Here is a 20101-nt window from a genome sequence, read left to right on the forward strand (position 1 = left end):
ATGATATCGAACATTAAATCGAAAAGAACTACTAAACCAGCAGTGGAGCAAATAAACTTTCCCAACTGGTTAGTAGAAGAGCCTTCTGCTTTATGACGAAAGCAATTTCTGTATATTTGGCATTAAGGGACGTTGACTTGTGTTTGGAAAGGAAGCAATGAACCTCGATTTACCAAACCTTACTCCAACCGTTAAACACGGTGGTGGCGGCGTAAACGTGTGGAGAAATCTTTCAAACAAACATTTTCTCTAATAAAGTCGTTTATATTAAAAGAATCTCTTGTACCTTTCCTGCATGTGTGTTTATAGAATCAACTTGCAACATTTACTTGTCCTGCAATTTTTGTGCCACAGTGCCGCGTCTAATGTCATTTGTGTTTTCTTGCCCCAATGAGTTTGCAACGTCGTTTGAAACTCGGTTGCTGGTTGTAGTCGTCCGCACCGTCCACAGCTCGTCCCGTTGTCGTTCCTCAGTCATCGCCTAGCGCTGGACTTTGACAATTGAATGTCGTCGTCTAATCAAGTGAGACTTTTTGATAAGGAAATGCAACGTTGACACTCTGCCACATGGGCGCTTCGATGCAAGTGCGACTCACTTCCCAGCCCCCTCTTCCTACTCGCAGCTGAGCTGTGTGTGTGCTACAGTTTTCCATGGCATGGAGGTGTGCCCAGCTTACATATTTACATACTTGTATGTATCTGAATAATCACATAAATATCTATACATACTCGTAAGTATGTCTGTTTATGGGTGTGAGTGTATGATTTCTTTTTACAACCATTGCCAGCTATGTATTCATATGTATTTGGCGAGTGCTTTGATTTGCTGTTCTTGTGTTTGCTGCTTTTGTTGTGTTGCTGATTTTAATGAGTTTGTTTACTCTTCGCAATCAAGTACAAGCTCGTACACACTTTTATTTTCATTGCTCCGCTTTAAGACAGTCGAACGCCCCATTCGCCCGAGTCTTTGTCAGTCCAGTTTCAGGTTCTTTAAGTTGCCACAAAGTTGCTTATGAATAGATTTCTTATGAATCTATGATTGGTTCGCAGTACATTGACTTTGTATGCTGTTTGCCATTACATTACTGTTGGCTGACATTAATGATGCATTTTAGGGTTTACTCGAGGTCCCCATTAATGGCCAGCGATTAAGTAAATAGGAAATGAAATACGTGGTTGTTAAGGACACACTAAGTAGCTCATTAATATCCATGCCTTCTCTATATGTCTCAAGGCTAATTTGTGGGCTATCTTTAGGGAATATGCGTACACAAAACAAATCAAATTTAAATGATAAATAACACAAGAAGGAAGGATAACAATTTGTCATTTTGTTGGGGTGATATATAGCTTTCAATTGGATCTAATGATGATACGAAAGTGACGCTATGCCAAATATATTTGATACAACTTTTAATAGTTTGGTGCTCGACCGCAGAGTTAAGCTTGTAAAATGGAGATTGGATTCCTTTATTTTACCTTTTTTTCTATTGGGGGTAATTGAAGGAATACTTGGCATTATGTTTAACTTCAGTTTGGCAGCCTTTATTATAAATATGTACAAAGTACGTATATTCTGTATATATAAGCAAAATATGTAGAAAAATCAATACAGCTTTTCTAAGACATCGGCTTATCACATAAATTTGTTGAAATTTGTACTAGAAACAACCTTATTTGAAGAGCAACCATTATATAGAAATTTCTACTAAAGTTCCTTAGAATTTTGTTTATTTTTGGAATATATTCTCTACTTCCTATCCAAATAATTTTCTCTTAAGATGCAAGCAAGCTATTAAACATGAACCATTTTCTTTCATGTTCAGAGACTATACTAGGGAAAATCTGTGACTGATAGGAATTGTTTAAAAAGTGTTTTGAATAAATAAAAGTATTTGTTCCATACATTCATTTTACAAATTCCTTATGAGTCACCACTCAAGAGTATTTAGTTTTTTGTAAGCAGCCATGGGTATTACAATAATGTATCGATTATAAAGTAAAGGATTCATAAATAAAAGGAATTATAATTAACTGAAATGACTTCAAAAAGTTGCTATATAGATTGATAAAGAAGTGAGTAATCGATATAGAGTTGATTACAAATAGTCGTATTATTGCTCACTTTTTGCAACTTTCTCAGCCTGTTGTAATGAGTTTTAACTCGTTCGTTAAAAAACCAAATTAAATGCGCACTTGCCCGTCTCTTCAAGTTAAACAAAATTAGAAACATTTGTAAGGACTGCCAACATGCGATGAATGTTGTGTGTTTATAAAAATAAATGCCACTGCACGGTATTATTTTTGTAAGGAATGGGCCCAAATACCTCAATTTACCAGACAACTAGAATTTACTTGCCACTCCACTTGTGGCTAATCAAGCAAATCGAACCGAGTTCAATGCTCAGGAAACATGTCAACTGGAGGGAGAGGACAGCAAAAACCAATAATCTACGCCTCTGAGGTGGACAATGGGTGTCTGACCGCCCCAAGAAAGCGTGTGGCCAAGATTTCCAGGAGACGATACGCATGTCACAGAATTAGTTGACAGGTTGGTCGACCTAATATGCAGTATATAGTAGTGGCGCATGGCTATGACGTCAGCTATAACTTGTGTTGTCTGCTCCAATTTCTGCCGACCCTACACATCAGAATGGTGATTAAGCAGACTATTTTAGTTGTTGTAAACAAATTAGAAAATAATTGGCGTCCCGCTTCGATTGTCTTCGATTTTGTGGCACCTTTTATGCTGCGCCTTCGAGTCTAACTAATGCGAGTCACTCGGAGCTTTAAGCAGAGCATTTAATGTTGTAGCAACTCATTTACTCGAAGCAATTAAAAAAGAGTTGGGAGGTAATTAGTGTGGGTGTGCTTTATGTGTCAGTTTCCTATTGTAAGAAGAATAGGCGCTATTCTAGACACAAATTACTTATTACGCAAATATTTTGCATCACATATGTAGATTTTGTTTAGCTTCTCGATTATTTTAATTATATCTCGGCTAGAGATTGTCGTCACGCCAAGCATCTCAGAAAATGACAATAATTATAAACAATCGGAAACGAAAATTGTTACGCTTGCTTAGTATAACAACAATGTGTAATTCAGAGAGGCTTGTAAGTCTGTACTTAAACATACGAGGGTATTACAATTCCAGTTTATTCAGTTGCTCTAACGAGTGTATTTTTTTTATTACCTGAGATCAAAGCTCTTAGACGCCCAGGTAGAACGGAAATGTGGCTTGGCAATTGACGTAAGATGCGAAACCAAACAGTTGTTTTGAATACAGTGAAATACCCTGTACCCAGGTAAACCTCCGACAATGAGGTATATGCGCCTTTAGCAGAAGCAAATGGAAGAAGAAGATGCTCTAGCTTGAGGGCGTAGTACCGGAGTGAAATGGTTTCGCTAATAACTTCTCTTAGAATTCGATCGATTTCTCTCGCCATGATGATTCAGACTATATATGCTTTATGGGGTCGGAGATGCTTCCTTCTGCCTGTTACATACTTTGCACAAACCTTATATGTATACCCTTTTTACCCTACGGGTAGATGTATAAAAATATACAGAAAATTGAAAAAGACTTCTGAAGATTTCGAAAATTGTGTTGTAAATAATAATTTAATCGAAAAGTATCTTTTAAATTAAGTTTTCAACTCAAGTACTATTTTCAATGCATTAGAAATGTGTGAATTATTTGGATTTGCTCAAAATGCTAAATAAAATTAGTTGGTGTAACATTTTAGATATTTTTATCTCACATGCCTCTGGAAAGTATGTCAAATAGTTTGAAATTGAATCGCACTCATTGATTGAACTAAGGTTTGGAATCTGCATTTAGAATCATCGTATGGCGATATGCAGGAGCTGACCGCTTTAGTTTTGGTAACAATTGTAAGCGTCAATGCCTTAAGGAAACCTGTGGCGGTAAAGGATCTGGGTTTCCTGGCCCAGCAGCGCATCTCCGATGGCTTCGTGGCACCGAGGGGAAAATTTCGCTACCTTGTGGGGTTGAGTTTTAAAAACAGAGACGGAAGCCACTACTGGTGTGGAGGCGCCATCATAGACAGGCACTGGATCCTGACTGCCGCTCATTGCACAAATGAGGGCGAATTCGTGACCATTTATTATGGAGCTCACAATCGGAAAAAGGCTGCATTCACGCACAGGGTAATGTGGAAGGATTGGAAGCAGCATGAGAACTTCGACAGCTATATTCTATCGTGCGATATCTCCTTAATTCGCACACCCTACATTCGATATGAGAACGGCGTCGAAAGCGCCCGTCTTCCCGGTGCGGAGAGTAATGTTTTAACCAACAAGTTGGGAGTGGTATCTGGCTGGGGCAAGACCTTCCAGAGCAAAGACATTGTGGATATATTGACCTGCATAAATGTGACGATTGTCGATAGTGCCCCCTGCGACAGATATTACGGTTCGCTCTTGTTTACGGATGATCACATTTGCATTATGTCAGCCAGTAGCTCTAAGGGAAGTCCCTGCAGCGGCGACTCCGGCGGACCCCTGATACTATACAACGGTGAAATCCTTGTGGGCATTGTATCCTATGGCTCCACAGAAGGTTGCAAGGCGCACTTACCCTTGGCCTTGACGCGTGTGACCAGCTACATGGATTGGATTGCGAAGCAAATGGAAACTGGAAACGCTGCTTGCAGCATTCTGGGCTTTAGAATCCGCCACTCAATTCTTTTTTTACTCTACACACTAATAAAGTATTAAGTTAAAATAGGAGGAGTAATTTTTCAAATAACGCCCATTAGAGCTTGTTTCGCTCCGATATTGCTTTCCGGCGGAATTTTTACGATATTCGAAAGAATACACGTATTACCTGGGATTTGTTGTTGAAAAGCATTTTCATTGAAGCTTTTCAGAAATTGTGGAAAGCATTCCCAATTACCAAACCACTTAGTCAATGCACAAACCAAACAAAGCTTTTCCACAGATGAAGCAACAGGTTGGCGCTGCTTAGCAACCATTGGCATGTTTTGAAGGCAATTGCCATAGAAACTGTTCCAAAACAGAAGAATTTATTGCTAACAAGCAACTACAAGTATTGAGCCATTCGAGCCAAATTTGTGAAAAATGAAGTTAAAAACGCGAATCTGTAAAAAGAATTCCCTAAACGCACAGGAACTGCGAGGCAACTCAGCACTTCAAAAAACCGGCGCGGAGGACCCACAAAGCCAACAGCCGACAAATTATCCACTCAGCTGTGTCGATTGGAGCAGCAATGAGGACATTTACTTTGTTAGGTATTTAATAAAAATAGCGAAAGCATTCACGCGAAGTGGAATACTAATCAGTTGGCCAACTTAAAGCGACGATCATCAGATTTATAAATGGAGCGACGTGAGCCGAGACTCTGTGGAGGTGGCCAAGCTGCCCGATGACTTTATACCCACAGATCTGGATTGGCTGCTCCTGGGCGGTCGCAGCAGCGGCGGCGGTAAGGGCAGCGACTCTCTGCTCATCTGCAGCAACGATGGCCGCTTCGTCATCCTCAACAAGAGTGCGCGGGTGGAGCGCAGCATTGCGGCCCACACGGCGGCCATCAGCTCGGGTCGTTGGAGTCCCGACGGTGCTGGTCTCCTCACCGCCGGCGAGGATGGTGTGGTCAAGATATGGTCCCGATCGGGCATGCTACGCTCCACTGTCATACAGAGCGACGAGCCCATTCGCTGTGCGCGCTGGGCGCCAAACTCCACGTCTATTCTGTTCAGCCAGGGCAGCTACATAAACGTAAAGCCGCTGGCTGCCAACAGCAAGCTCCTGAGGGTGAGTGTTGGCCGAGGGTTGAAATGTCTAGCGACATGTTCGTCTGTATGACCCTCGATAACTTTTAAACTATAACAGCTAGGGACACCAAACTTCGTTATGTGAACCAAAGCTTTCAACAAAAACTTTATATTTTTGTGTTGCTTAACTAACTTAACTAAAATGTTTAAACAAAACCATAATTTACCTGCTTTAGGAGCGGTAGGAGATAGGCTCACTTTTATAAAGAATAACTCTTTTGTTTCTAATAATACTTGTAGTCTTCTTAATTGGTACTTTTTATCCTATACGAGTGCTTTGGAAATTATAGGTACAATCCAGTATTTTTTAAAGTTAACGAACTTAGAATACAAGAGTCAGGTCGGACCATCATTTACGCTATACCAATTAATTAGAATTTTTATACCCTGTACCCAAAGGGTACAAGGGTATATTAGTTTTGTGCGAGTGCACATGGAACACACAGAAGGAGGCTTGGCAGACCCCACAAAGTATATATATTCTTGATCAGCATGACAAGACGAGTCGATATAGCCATGTCCGTCTGTCTGTCCGTCTGTCCGTCTGTCTGTCTGTATGAACGCAAGGATCTCCGAAAGTATAAGAGCTAGAATAACCAAACTTGGTATACAGATTCTCCTGAGACCGAGAAAGGACGAGTTTGTTCATTTTTTCTGATCCACCCCCCCCCACTCCCCCCCTATTAACGATTATCTATAACTCCCGTAATTCTTGGAATTTTGAACTAATTTGGTAGTCACATTAGGTTAGTTATTATATAACCATATACCAAGTTTCATTATGATAGAATGATCGGAAAGAAAGTTATAGCCATATAACCAGGCCCAATGCACACATACATACATATGTACAAGTACACAAACACGCATAAGGCACGATTCTGATGTAAATGTAAATGTATGTATGCATGCATGGAATATTTTATATTTAATTTAGTTAATTAATTAAATTAATTTAGTTAATTAAGTTAATTTAATTAATTAATTAATTTAATTACTTTATTGTGGGGTGGTACAGGGTATTTAAGAGTTGAGCCTGCTCGACTGTAGCATTCCTTTCTTGTTTTTTATTTATCGCAGTGGCGTGCCCATGATGGTCTGGTACTTTCTCTCAGCTGGTCGATGCAGTCGAACATCATAGCCTCGGGCGGTGAGGACTTCCGCTTCAAGATCTGGGATACCCAAGGCGCCAATTTGTATAGCAGTGCGGCCGAGGAATATGCCATCAATAGTGTCGCTTTTAATCCGGATAAGGATTTCCTCCTCGTCGGCACTTTCAACATGCTCAGGCTGTGCTCTAGTTCTGGAGTAAGTTGCTCTAGATGTTATACGATTCTGTTCTATGCGGGTATGTCAAAAGAAAGCAGAAATGATCACATGTCATGGTGGTTCCGATGCGAGGGAAATACGTCTCCTCTGCTCCGAATGTTTTTAAACAACTTCCAAATCTATATTCCAAGAAGTGGAAAGTAAAACTATAATACTTTTGGTGGCAGCAGGATTTCGTTGACTTTCGAAAAAAGAACTGAGAAAGAAAATAGGTACCTGAGGGCATAACTAATGAGCTAAGAACACGTTGAATACAAATTATTTCTTGATCAGCAGTTGGCTGAGAGGGGATTTATTTTTAATTTTTCAAAAACCAGGATAAGATCAATCAGAAGTTTATCAACGGTAGTGTTTTAAAAGGTAACTGAAGTTGGTAAAAGATCACCAGATGTTAACCCATGATCTTAAAAAATACGAATAATAAAGGGATTATGAAAGTATTTTGGTGGCTTGAATCCCGAACATAAATGTGTGCGATTCGGACTGTAGGTTGGCATCCACTAGAGTTATTATTATTTTGTATATAGGTAGAAAGAAAGTGAAAGTGGAATAAGCAGAGAGAATAAGACAGAGTCTCAGCTCCCATTAGATCTGCTTCAATAAAGATGTGCCTTTTTCCCCCTAGTGGTCCTATAGCAGCACTCGCTTTGCGGCACCGAGCGTTGGCTCCTTTTATACACTGTCCTGGTCTGCGGACGGCACTCAAGTGGCCTGCGGCACGTCCACTGGTCAGCTTATTGTTGGCTATGTGGTCGAACAGCAGCTAATCTCTCGAAATCTGAAAGCGACCACGACAAGTCGGAAGTCCATTGCCCTGCAGGACTTGACGAACGGCACACACGACGTCCTGGACTTTCCACAGCGTGTGATCAACTTTGGACTGGGCTATGGGCATCTGGTGGTGGCCACCACCCACCAACTGCACATCTACAACGAGAAGTACATTAATACGCCCATCATTATTGATGGGAGGAGTGATGTGCGAGTCATTCAAGTCTGCAAGAAGTGAGCTCAAATGTGGGGATAAAAGTTAGACTTCGGCTCATTCTTTTTGTTACACTCCGCAGATATTTTCTGGTTTTGGACAACACCTCCATTTGGGTCTACACCTACACGGGTCGCCTGCATTTGAACCCCCGCTATCCCGGCTCCCAGGCACAAATACCACTCCTCAATTGGCGTTGTCTATCGCTGGGTCTGGACGTTCTAGCCATACGCGATAACTCGGACACGACTATTTTGCATTTGTTCGATCTAATACCAGGGGCCTCGCGACAATACGAGCCACACTCGCTGCGCGCCAAGCAACAATTATCGGAGATAGCCACCTGCAGGGCTGGCACTGTCGACGATCAGTTCGTGGTCTTCATCGACACCAATCGGGAGCTGTACATCACAGAGGCGCGAAACTTGAATGGCACTACCGAGCGGGCGGGCAATGGAGCGACGAGTTCCCCCGGCGAGATATACAAGATTGGCACGCAGGTAATCGCGGTGAAGTGGGCCAGTGAGACGAACATATTGGTGGGTGTGCACGATTCCTGCTACAGCATTTGGTACTGCCCAGGGGAGGGTGCCGCCGACCCCACCATCATAGCCCTAACCACAGTCACAATCGATACGGCGTAAGTCTTTAGTTATTGTAGATGTAGATATTAACTTTTCACAAACAATTATCCTCTCCCCCAGCGAGTTTGGCAAACACATAGCCATCGAAAGCTTCGAAGACGCCATTGTCAGCTTCCGCTGCGCCGGCGCCTTGCTGCCCGTCAATGTGAATATCTACTGTGAGGTGCTGCACCGCACACTGATGGACGGGCAGTGGCAACAGGCGCTGAAAATCTGTCGGATGGCGCAGGCGGCTTGCCTCTGGGCCACTCTGGCGGCCGTAACCACCCGCAAGAATCAGCTGCAGTTGAGCGAAGAGGCGTACTCGGCCGCCCTGCAAATAGACAAGGTCAGCTACTTGCAGTATATGAAGACTTTGACGCCGGCCAGTGCCGAGCAGATGGCTGAGAATTCGCTGATGCTGGGTAGATTGGTGGAGGCGGAGACCATACTCCTACATAATCGCAAATTTAGCCAAGCTGTGGCATTATCTCTGCGCATGCACAACTGGCGCCGAGCTTTGGAGATCGCGCAGAAGCATCAGGCAGAGGAGCAGGAATTGCTGGAAACGGTGCTGAAGGAGCGCAGCAAATATTTGAAGGCTCTGCAGCGCAAAGAATGGGATGAGTTGTACCTTACTTTTGCTCCCAAGGAGAAGGATGACAGCTCAAGTGACTAAGTTGGAAAATTTGTGCAATAAAACAACAACAATAAAATGAAAAATGTATTCAATTATCAGTAAGCCGGCTTTATCATGGGTTTGCCTTCCAAGGCATTCAGTATGTTGTTGGCAGCCAACAGGCCCATTTCTATGGTGGTCTTCCAGGTTTGGGTGCCCATATGTGGCAATACAACTGTAAGAGAATATCATTGCCAGGGTGGTGCCCTTTATCCTGAGTACTTTTCTTACCACAATTTGGTAGCTTTAAGATGGGATCGTCAGCGGGAAGCGGCTCGGGCGTGGTGACATCCAAGCCGGCAGAAAATATGCGTCCTGACTTAAGAGCATCGTGCAAATCGCTCTGCTTTACGAGACCTACAAGAAGATATTTATTAAAACGGGGAAATACTTTTAAAATTATCAAAACACTCACATTATTGACCGATATTAAAAATACTTGTATGTTCTATGATTTAACAAAATAGCTACGAAACCTGCTACGAATTGCTTTAAAAATATGATTCTGATTCTTAAGAAGCGAAATAAATACTAATTATAAAAGGCTTTAAGGATTTGAACTTTCAACTTTCATATGATTTTACAAAATTATCATTTTAAAAACACCATATTTATTTTGAAAACGGTTATTATTGTGCTTCTCAAATGTTTGAATAACAATCCTAAGATTAAAATCTAAAAGTTAACCATATATGCACATCATTTGTAAAAATTGATCTTCACTATTTCAAATTCGAATAGAGAGACTATTTAAAAAGATAGTTGTGAATTATGGGTATCATTATAAATCATGTACAAATCAGTTAACATGAAAAGATGACAGTCTTTTCTCCACACAATATAAAAACTACATTTAACAGCAGCCCAGAATTTCATTTTCATTGCATTTCCAACTCACCTCCTCTGGCCACATTGACGAACACCGCACTCCTTTTCATTTGTGCAAATGCCAGCGCGTCGAATTTCTCGCGTGTTTCCTCAGTGAGTGGACTGGCCACCACTAGGAAGTCGCTCTCCCTCAGGAGTTGTTCGAATGGTACATGCTCCGCTTTATAGTCACCATCGTTGAGCTTCCGAGTGCGCGTTGTGTAGAGTATTTTGGCCACATCCCAGCTCTGCAGGCGCTTGGCAATCGCCTGACCAATGCCACCAAAGCCGAAGAAACCCACCACGGAGTCGCGAATTTCCTGACCCATCATCCAGTCGATTTGTTCAGTGCGCCACTGCGAGCTTTCAGTGCATGGGAACACTCAAATCAATTAAGCTCAAGCTGATAGCAACAAGTAACGGCTAAAGCTCTTGCTCGAAGTAGGGATGTAAGTTCGACCTAAACATCGATATGGATGTGCCAAATCTGTTGCGTAATGTCTTGAGAAATTAAGTACATTTCAGAACAAATACATTACATTAGTTGACTTTGCAAATTTATTTTCCGCTTTAACAGATTATACAAGTATAGAGAAACCATTGCAACACACATATTTTGAATGCTGAATTGAATTGCTAAAGATACCGAAGCAATAATAATAATGCTACCTACGGCTATTTAGGAAGCGAACTGTTTACAGAAATTGAGAACTTATGTGCGAGCTCATAGCTGACGATGGTCACCCAAAAATATATTCCATTAGTGCAGGCTTCATAATCGAACAAACTAACCAAAAAATGACCGTTGTTATAAGAAAACTCCATATATCGACAACTAATCGCGAACAAACCAACTTCCAGAAATCACTATGCATCGTGTGGAAAACAACGACGGCCTCTGTATCGATGTTTTGTCACATCCCTAGCTCGAAGCTTTCGCTCAGCTGTTCTGCACTCGCTCACCTGTCGATCTCACAGCGTCCGGCATGAAAATTGCGACCGGCTGCTATCATCAATCCAATTGCCAGATCAGCTACAGAGTTACGCACCACGCCAGGCGTATGTCCCAGTGGTATACTGCGCCGCTTGAACTCCGGCACATCCACATAATCTATGCCCGAGGACATGGTGCTAACAGCACGCAATTTGGCGCCAGCTGCATTCAAAATTGCAGCATTTAGCGGTTGATAGTGCGCCCATAGTATGGCATCCACACCCCCCACCTTGCTGATAATCTCGGAGCGCAACGGCGGCACGCTCTGACAAACAATCAACTCGCCGCCCCGTGAGCGCAGCAAATCCAGAGCCGGCGTGGGCACATTCGGATGCGTGATTAAAACTTTAAACGCTTGACGGGCAGCGGAACAACTGGACATGACGAACGGGCGAGCCAAACTAGAGCATCCAAAAACCAATTTGAGCTTTTTCCCTATTGGCAACGACATTTGCTCTCTCTTATCTGACATCCACTCGCCCCGCACTCACTCTCTCCTCTCACTCTCTCTTTAACATGCTCTTGAAAAAGTTCTGTCGCGCTCTTATGCTTTAATTTGGCATTTTCGTAACGAATAAAGTTTTCAAACATTGTTATACCCTGTACCCAAAGGGTACAAGGGTATATTAGTTTTGTGCGAGTGCACATGGAACACACAGAAGGAGGCTTGGTAGACCCCACAAAGTATATATATTCTTGATCAGCATGACAAGCCGAGTCGATATAGCCATGTCCGTCTGTCCGTCTGACCGTCTGTCCGTCTGTCTGTCCGTCTGTCTGTCTGTCTGTATGAACGCAAGGATCTCCGAAAGTATAAAAGCTAGAATAACCAAACTTGGTATACAGATTCTCCTGAGACCGAGAAAGGACGAGTTTGTTCATTTTTTCTGATCCACCCACCCCCCCCCCCACTCCCCCCCTATTACCGATTTTTTATAACTCCCGTAATTCTTAGAATTTTGAACTAAAATTTGGAAGTCACATTAGGTTAGTAATTATTTATCCGTATACCAAGTTTAATTATAATAGAATGATCGGAAAGAAAGTTATAGCCATATAACCAGGCCCAATGCACATATACATACATATGTACAAGTACACAAACACGCATAAGGCACGATTCTGATGTAAATGTAAATGTATGTATGCATGCATGGAATATTTTATATTTAATTTAGTTAATTAATTAAATTAATTTAGTTAATTAATTAAATTAATTTAGTTAATTAATTAAATTAATTTAGTTAATTCATTTAATTATTTTTTGTGGGGTGGTACAGGGTATTTAAGAGTTGAGCCTGCTCGACTTTAGCATTCCTTTCTTGTTTTTCAATGAGATATGGGATTGTTTAATTAATTTAATCATTTTTGCCCAGCTGTTAAGTGCCCGGATAGTTGTTACTTTTCGTTGCTTTTTGTTGCTATATTCCGTTCACATTCTGTGTGCATGACCTGCTATTGTTGTTGTTGCTAGAAGATGGGTGCCTACATACATACATACATATATACATACATACATACATACATAGTACATACATTCATATACATATATGTACATACACATGTGGGTTCGTCCACCATGCCGCGCCGCATATTGTGGGCCACCATGGTGGCCATCTCAGAGCGTGTACGGGTTATTGCCTAGCCAAGATGTTAAATGGTATTTGTAAAAAGTGCACAAATGTTTAATAAATGTAATTGATGTAGCAGATAAAGATTTAATGCCGCTACTGAGATAAGCATTCGGAGTGCGGCAATTATGAGAGCTTTGGTTGCCGACATTGATGGATGCTATGTCAAGGTCGTATATTAACTGTAGGAAAATATGGCCAGATTTCGTTGCTGACGCCTTCCTTCCCTTTGATCTTCTCACATTTATCTGGATATACAACCTAGTGTAGAATACCACATATTGTGTCGCTTCAGTGCACATCCAAAAAGTGAACAGAAAAGAAAGAAAAAAACAGGAAAGAAATGTTAGAGTCCTAGAGGCCCTTCTCCTATGCTGTTTTGCCCAATCTATATGTCTATTGTGTTTCTATTCTCCAAGTCTTGTTATTATAGCTCGTAAACCCGTACTTTCTGAGATCTATGAGTCCATGCAGGCGGAAAGACGGACATTTTGATACCGACATGTCTTGTCATACTGATCGAGAATATACTATATGTACATATAGTATATACATATGTGGGGATTGTCACTCCTCTCTGTATGTTACCAAGTATGTACATTCGCACTAAACTAGTATATCCTTTGGATACAGGGCATGCAAATTGTTTAAGTGAAACGCCTTTGTACATACATAGATATGCGTTAGGAGCTTAAAAACTTAATTGGAACCCCTTTAGCTTTATATACAAGTATGTTATGCATAGCCGTGTGTAACTATATAACAGACTCCATGGACTATCGCGTGAATGCGGCACCTATGCTCGTTGACTCAGTTTTCTAGCGCTCGTCCACTTTATGGCCTGCGACAGTAACAGCAACAACACGCAGTTTTGTTGCTGCTGAAGCTGTTGCCATTGCCCACTGCTTTTATTATGCAAACTAAAAAAAAACCGTTTGAAAAAGAGCGGCGTTCAAAAGTTAAAGTGTTTCCATTTTTCATTTCATTTTCCATTTTTGTTGCTGTCGTGTTTGTGTTGCGCCGTTCCACACAAAAGCTCGGATGTTTCTGTGTGTGTGTGTGTGTGTGTGTGGGACTGTGTGTTGATGTTAGTGTTAAAAACACCAACTTCTTATATGCATACATCCACACATACATACATACTCGTAGTCGCAGATATGAAACATATGAAAACCGTGTGCAGAGCGCGTGAAAAAAAGAGCGATTCGAGTGCTTGTTAGACAAGCTCGGCAGCACGTTGGATGCAACAAAAAATAATAAAAAAAAATAAATAAAAAAAAAATAACAAAATACATAGCTTCTGAGCCCGCTTTGGCGCTAATTGGATGCTAAAGGTGTTATGGGTGCTATGTTACGGTATCCATCCTTCCAGCAGAAGTTGCAAAACATCATTACCAGGACGACGTGGAGAAGCTCGGCTCAATAATTACTTTTTCCATCGCATATATACATATGTATATATATATATCCATACACACACACACACATAGGTGCATCACTTTTTGTTGCTAAATTATGTGAAGAATAGTTTGGGCTGTTGCCGCCTCTCAGCACCGGCCTGCCGCTTAATGTGATTAAAGTTGGCATAATGATGTCTCATTAAATTAAATGGCATCATTTTCCAGCACTGGTGCGAGTGCTATGTACATATGTATGTGCTAATGTGTTAGAATAATTTTCTTGAAGTATGATGCCTACTGTTTGATTTATATGCGCAGCCGAAGCTATTGGTTGAAGAGCTAGGAGCTTCCATTGAAATGCACCTAAATGCGTAAACGTTTACTATGAACATATATTATATTGTTACAGATCAGCAGCTAGTCTGGGCATACTATATGCCATGACATTTATTGCTCAATACTAGCAAGGTCGTACGCAGGGGGGGGGGAGGGGCGCCTACCGCTGCCCCCCTACTCATCCCATCAAAAATATTGCCATATCAAGTCGACGACATATTTATTATTATGGCTCACTAATTCGCCTTAAAGTGGAAGTGAGTTGGATTTGATAAATTATTATTTAAACGCATCGTGCATTATTTAATTATAATTAAACATTTAATTTTTTTGCCCCCCTTTGATAAAAGCCATGTCCTTGAATACTGGCAATCTGCTGACAAATTACATAAATGAACACTTGGCAATCAATTAGCGCAATTCTGCGCACTTATCCGCCAACTATGGGGCACATAATTGAATGATTAAAGGGAATTAATTCTCCTTGATTGATTTTGCGCTTCTGTAAATGTGTTCAGGTTCTCTACGACAATTATTTATCGACTGTTATCTACATCTATCTATGATACTTGTATTATCTCCCATTTGGCGCTTCGCTTTGTGTATCATTTATTATCATTGTTATATACGTATATTAAGTATATACATATATAATCTTAATTAGCATGAGGAAAGATAGCGTTCTAGACATGTCTGTCTGTCGTCTGTCTGATTGAACGCCCGTTTTTCGGAAGCGGTTGGGTCCAGGTTACCGAACTTGTTATGTAGTCTACATAACTAATGTCCAGGCAAGACAAGTTTATTTTATTTTTGATTTTCGCCCCCCTCCCGCCTCTATAGAAATTTTTTAATACTGTCCACGCTTCGGGAGCTATATAAAGTACACCTAATTCTGTTTTTACATGGCAGATTGGTTCCAGAAAAAGTCGTGTAAAAAAACAGTGTAAAATAAGACATTAATCATATGTTATTTTGAATCGTGCTAAATGGAATAAAGTCGTGCAACCATAAATACAATATTTAATTTTCAAACCGGTTTAAATCAAAACCGTGTAAAAATAGAATTAGGTGTATACATATATCATATGTACATATATATGTACATCTGTACGACCACTACACTATACAAGGCACATAGAATAGTTGCGTGTATTTCTCAGAATTTCTCTCTCTCTCCCCTCTTTCCCGCAATTAGTGATTTTCCTCAACTCCCGCAATTATTTTGTCTAAAATTTGGCAAATACTTCCAGTCAGGGATTGTGTTTTCGTAGGCCAAGTTTTATTAAAATAGGTCAATTTGAAAGGAAGTTATAACCATATATGTAATATCTGCCCAAGCTCTGCCCGCCGCTATTATTGTTGCTGCTTTGCACAGGAACTCCCAGCGACACACAGCCACACATAGAGCCACATGGACAGAATTCTTTTGTAAATACCCAAGGCGGTATATTCGACCAAAAAAATGATTGTAATATTACAATTTCGTGACTTTTTCAATTTTTTTCATTTTGTCAAATTTGTATAATTATTCTACACACATGTCCAACGTACTTCAAAGTCGGGACACCCGGCCTTAACTTATTTACTTGTTTTTAATGCGTCTTATGCCAAAGGTCCATTACCATAGCAACGATCGACACAATTAGGAAATCGCAATCAAGTGCCTAGCCATGATCTAAATGTTCAGAGAGATAAGAGAAGCGGATACTGTAGCGTTCAACCCGTATGAGAGTGTAGTTGGTGCATTAAAATCTGATATTTTGTTCGGTACTTTTCTGATCATCCTACAGTCCTTTTTATTGACAGTCAGTCGAGTAAGAAGTTCAGAGTTTAGCGTTGAGCCTGCCATTGCATCAATAGGTCCGACTATACAATACAAATGCACACACACACACGCACATCGATTAACAACAATACAATCCGTAATGTTGGCGACCAAATCGTATAGGTCGTGAAGTTGGCCGAAACAATACACAAATATCCATAAATAGGAGCACATAGCCAAATACATGAACCTAAGCGACCACAAAAGCAATCGCAAACAAAAACCAGCTAATTATGTCGTATGTGTGTGTGTGAGTGTGTATCGGTATGCGTGTGTATTAGTCAGCAAGCCCTAAAACAATTTGTTGCCAAATTATCTGCTAAATTAAGCAATTTCAATTCAACAAACGCAACGCAAAACCAGCAACATTTTCTGACCATTTTCACTGAATCGCTCCTTTCCTTTAACGTGCTCAGCACAATATCCAAAATGGCAATGGGCCGCACACATCTACATACAAGTATAGTAAACGATGTATGTGTGTGTGTGTGTGTGAGCATATGGCTAAGGTGAGCTTAAGGAATTGGTTGCTAAGTAGCACATAATGGTCACTGGGGTAATGGATGTCTCGTTACGTCCTCGCTCGTCCCTCCTGTGCTCTGGAATTTTTCCTAGTTATTTGCTTTATGCTATTTGAGAAGTGGAGGCCAACAAAAAAATAAGTAGAGGTTAGAGCACAGCTAGCCGGGAATGACATGCACACACACACCCACACATACTACAAGTAGTACAAAACTGCAAGATGCAACATACCTACACACAGTTGTGTTGTTGTGGGTGTGTGGGTGTGTGGGGGTACGTGCTGATTGAATGCCCGATGTGCACGTGCAATTTGATAAATGTGGCTTTTATTGTGATTATTTTCTGCTCGATTTTATAATGCGACTGCCTTTGTGTCTCGACTTGTCTCGGCATTGGAATTGCCTGCAGTTATGGCCATGGAGCACATTTCTGTGTTTTTATTTGGGTCAGTAGTCGGTTGTTGCCAGTTGCTATGTATTTTCTGGCAAGGAATGTCAAAAATGTGGAATGTGATGAACTAACTGAGGCATTTTAGTTTTTAAAATATCAAACTAAGGCCATAAATATTTCTACATAAAAATAATTTGTATATTTTACGATTTACTTCGAGAGAAGTTCTTAAAATGTAAAACATTTGGATAGTAAAATGTTAAAAAGCAACTACTTATGTGAGAAATTATAAATTCCCTTATGACAAATCTAGCAGAAAAAGTATTCCTTCAACTTAAAACAAGAGAGAACGCTTCAGTCGAGCAAGCCCGACAGTGAAATGCACTTCCGCCACTGAGGTATATGCGCCTCTAGCAGAAGCAAAAGGAAGAAGAAGGGGGGGCCGTTGCCCCACATAGAAAAAATTTTTCCATATAAAGTCGACCACACGTTCATTATTATGACGCACTATTTTGCCTTAATGATTAATGGATCTGCGTTGGATTTGTTGAAGTTTTTTCATCGATCATATGCATAAATTATTTTTTAAATGCATCGGGCATTATTTAATAAAATTTTAATTTTTTGGCCATTTCAGTCCTCACAAAATTTCAAAAAACCAAGTATAGGGTTTTGTAATTTTTCTGAGAGTATACAAACTAAGTTTGAAGTTAATCAGATGAAAATTTCAGATTTTTCATACAAAGGTTGAAGCCTGTTTTCCCCCTTTGGAGCGCGAATTTTCCAAAATCCCTTCTTAGTGGGCACCTACACTATGAAAGGATTCTTGAGTCCAAATTTTACCGGTTGGGCTGTACGTTGATCACCAATCAGTCAGTCAGGACAAACTGTTTTGTATATATAGAGATATAGATTAACTGTAAACACGCTCTCGATATGTTTGCGAAAGAGCATAGAATAAGTAAGCCAACAAAATGATGCTCGAAGTCAGTTTCGATTGAGAGCCGAAGTGAAGTGCACGCAACAAAGTCCTTACTACAATACATACAAATCAACATTTTTGAGCCGAGTATATGAATATACTGTGCAGTACAGACTTCCACCAAATCAGCAACAACAACATGTCATAACTGAACTGGGACATTTAAATCTGATCTACCGCGATATTGCTTTATATAAGAACAAATAGGTATTCACGTAAAATCATTTGGGCCAATTTTTATTGGTCTACTACTTATTTTTGCAGAATTTAGGAAGCTGTAAAAACTCCCTACTAATGGTTGGATTGGGCTGCATCGTAAACAATTATCTAATCATAGCGAAGCTTTTCATTATTTGTATAAAACTTGATAAAATATACCAATGTAAAAAAATATTTTTGAGCTCGTGGCCTCTTGGGTCGGGGGCCCGTGGCATTATGCCAGCCCTGCCACCCTTTTTTTTCGACACTACTAGTGGCAGTTTAAATCACACAAAATCCTTTAAAAAAAAACTGGGCATCGGACAGCCTCTGTATGGTGAAAACGGTTTGTACATATATATAAATTTTTTGGGTGAGTTTGAAAACTGTCTTAACAAATATTACGAATGTATCTGTTTGTAGGTATACTTGTATATATTACTCTGCATACGTTTTATTTTTAGGCTTTTTCGTTCCTCTCCTGTTAAAATTTAACGAAATATGATTTATCATTGACATACAAACATACAAGTACTTGTGTATATAAATCAAGTGTATATGTTTTTAAAATGATAATCGAGCTGCACAGTTTTATTTTGCTGCTGTTTCTGTTTCTGGGATTTTTCTTGTTTTTTCTGTCATTGCCATTTTGTTTTCGCAACTGTTGCCTCCTTCCCCCTGCCACTGTTGTTATTATTCCTAGCTTGCAACAAATGGAGTGTGCACAATTTTTCAATTCAATTTCTTTGCAACTCTTTTAAATTATTCCAATTTTTGACGAGTTGTATATTTTCAATTAAATCGTGTATTTATCTCGAATGCCACTCCTGATGCAGAGCCACTAAGAGATGGCAAGGAATGTAAAGCTGAGAAGAGTTGGCCATTAGAGTGTCTGAAGGGCAGTTTATGGCCTTCCTAAAGTTGCTCGCAATCTTTCAGGCTGAAATGGATAATGGGTTAAGCAGGCGTGGCATACCCCACAAAGCATATATACTTGTATTCCTGATAAGTATGACTAGATGAGTGTTTATAGTTATGTTCTTAATGCCCCTTTCTTGATATTACATCGTTTTACTTTTCCACCAGTGTCAAGTTAAATAAATTACCCTTTAAATAGTTTTATAAAGTACGTTTTATGAGCTAGACTGCTCGACTGCATTCATGGAGCATTTCACGAATGGTAGCAGCTGGCTAGTGGACATCATTCATGGTAAGACTTTATGAGAAGTCGTCAATAAACTCAGCCGTATGTCGTCGTTAAAAAAAAAATATATTAACTGCTACTCTTATTAAGTTAATAATCAAACTACATATATTATAATATTGCATTTAAAGAGTTGTAAGTAACTGTTGTCTTAGTAAGTTGGTTAGGTGTTCGCTTTGATTAGATGTTGGTCTGGGTTGTCCTTTTAAAGGTACAATTATTTTATTTTTATTTTATTTAATAAATCAACAAACAAACATCGACCGCACGATACATAAACAAAAACTATGATTTATATTATAATATAGTAATATAAA

General features: G+C 40.1%; 3 protein-coding genes across 3 annotated transcripts; 2 read left to right on the top strand and 1 right to left on the bottom strand.

Moving 5' to 3' along the window:
- Positions 1-3764: 3764 nt before the first annotated feature.
- On the top strand, positions 3765-4743 carry LOC115630750 (serine protease 1-like). Its single transcript, XM_030527405.1, has 2 exons — positions 3765-3777; positions 3845-4743. The coding sequence occupies exons 1-2, from the start codon at positions 3765-3767 to the stop codon at positions 4741-4743; spliced, it is 912 nt and encodes a 303-aa protein (XP_030383265.1).
- A 363-nt stretch (positions 4744-5106) lies between these two features.
- On the top strand, positions 5107-9435 carry LOC115630751 (intraflagellar transport protein 80 homolog). The gene is made up of 6 exons (XM_030527406.1): positions 5107-5276; positions 5343-5799; positions 6900-7127; positions 7774-8153; positions 8216-8773; positions 8838-9435. The coding sequence occupies exons 1-6, from the start codon at positions 5107-5109 to the stop codon at positions 9433-9435; spliced, it is 2391 nt and encodes a 796-aa protein (XP_030383266.1).
- Positions 9429-11678, bottom strand: LOC115630659 (glyoxylate reductase/hydroxypyruvate reductase). Its single transcript, XM_030527300.1, has 4 exons — positions 11266-11678; positions 10334-10665; positions 9667-9792; positions 9429-9610 (listed from the first exon to the last, which is right to left on the bottom strand). The coding sequence occupies exons 1-4, from the start codon at positions 11676-11678 to the stop codon at positions 9492-9494; spliced, it is 990 nt and encodes a 329-aa protein (XP_030383160.1). The 3' UTR covers positions 9429-9491.
- Positions 11679-20101: the final 8423 nt, after the last annotated feature.

The sequence above is a fragment of the Scaptodrosophila lebanonensis genome, unplaced genomic scaffold (assembly GCF_003285725.1).
Source record: "Scaptodrosophila lebanonensis strain 11010-0011.00,11010-0021.00 unplaced genomic scaffold, SlebRS2 tig00001410-arrow-pilon, whole genome shotgun sequence".
Lineage (NCBI taxonomy): Eukaryota > Metazoa > Arthropoda > Insecta > Diptera > Drosophilidae > Scaptodrosophila > Scaptodrosophila lebanonensis.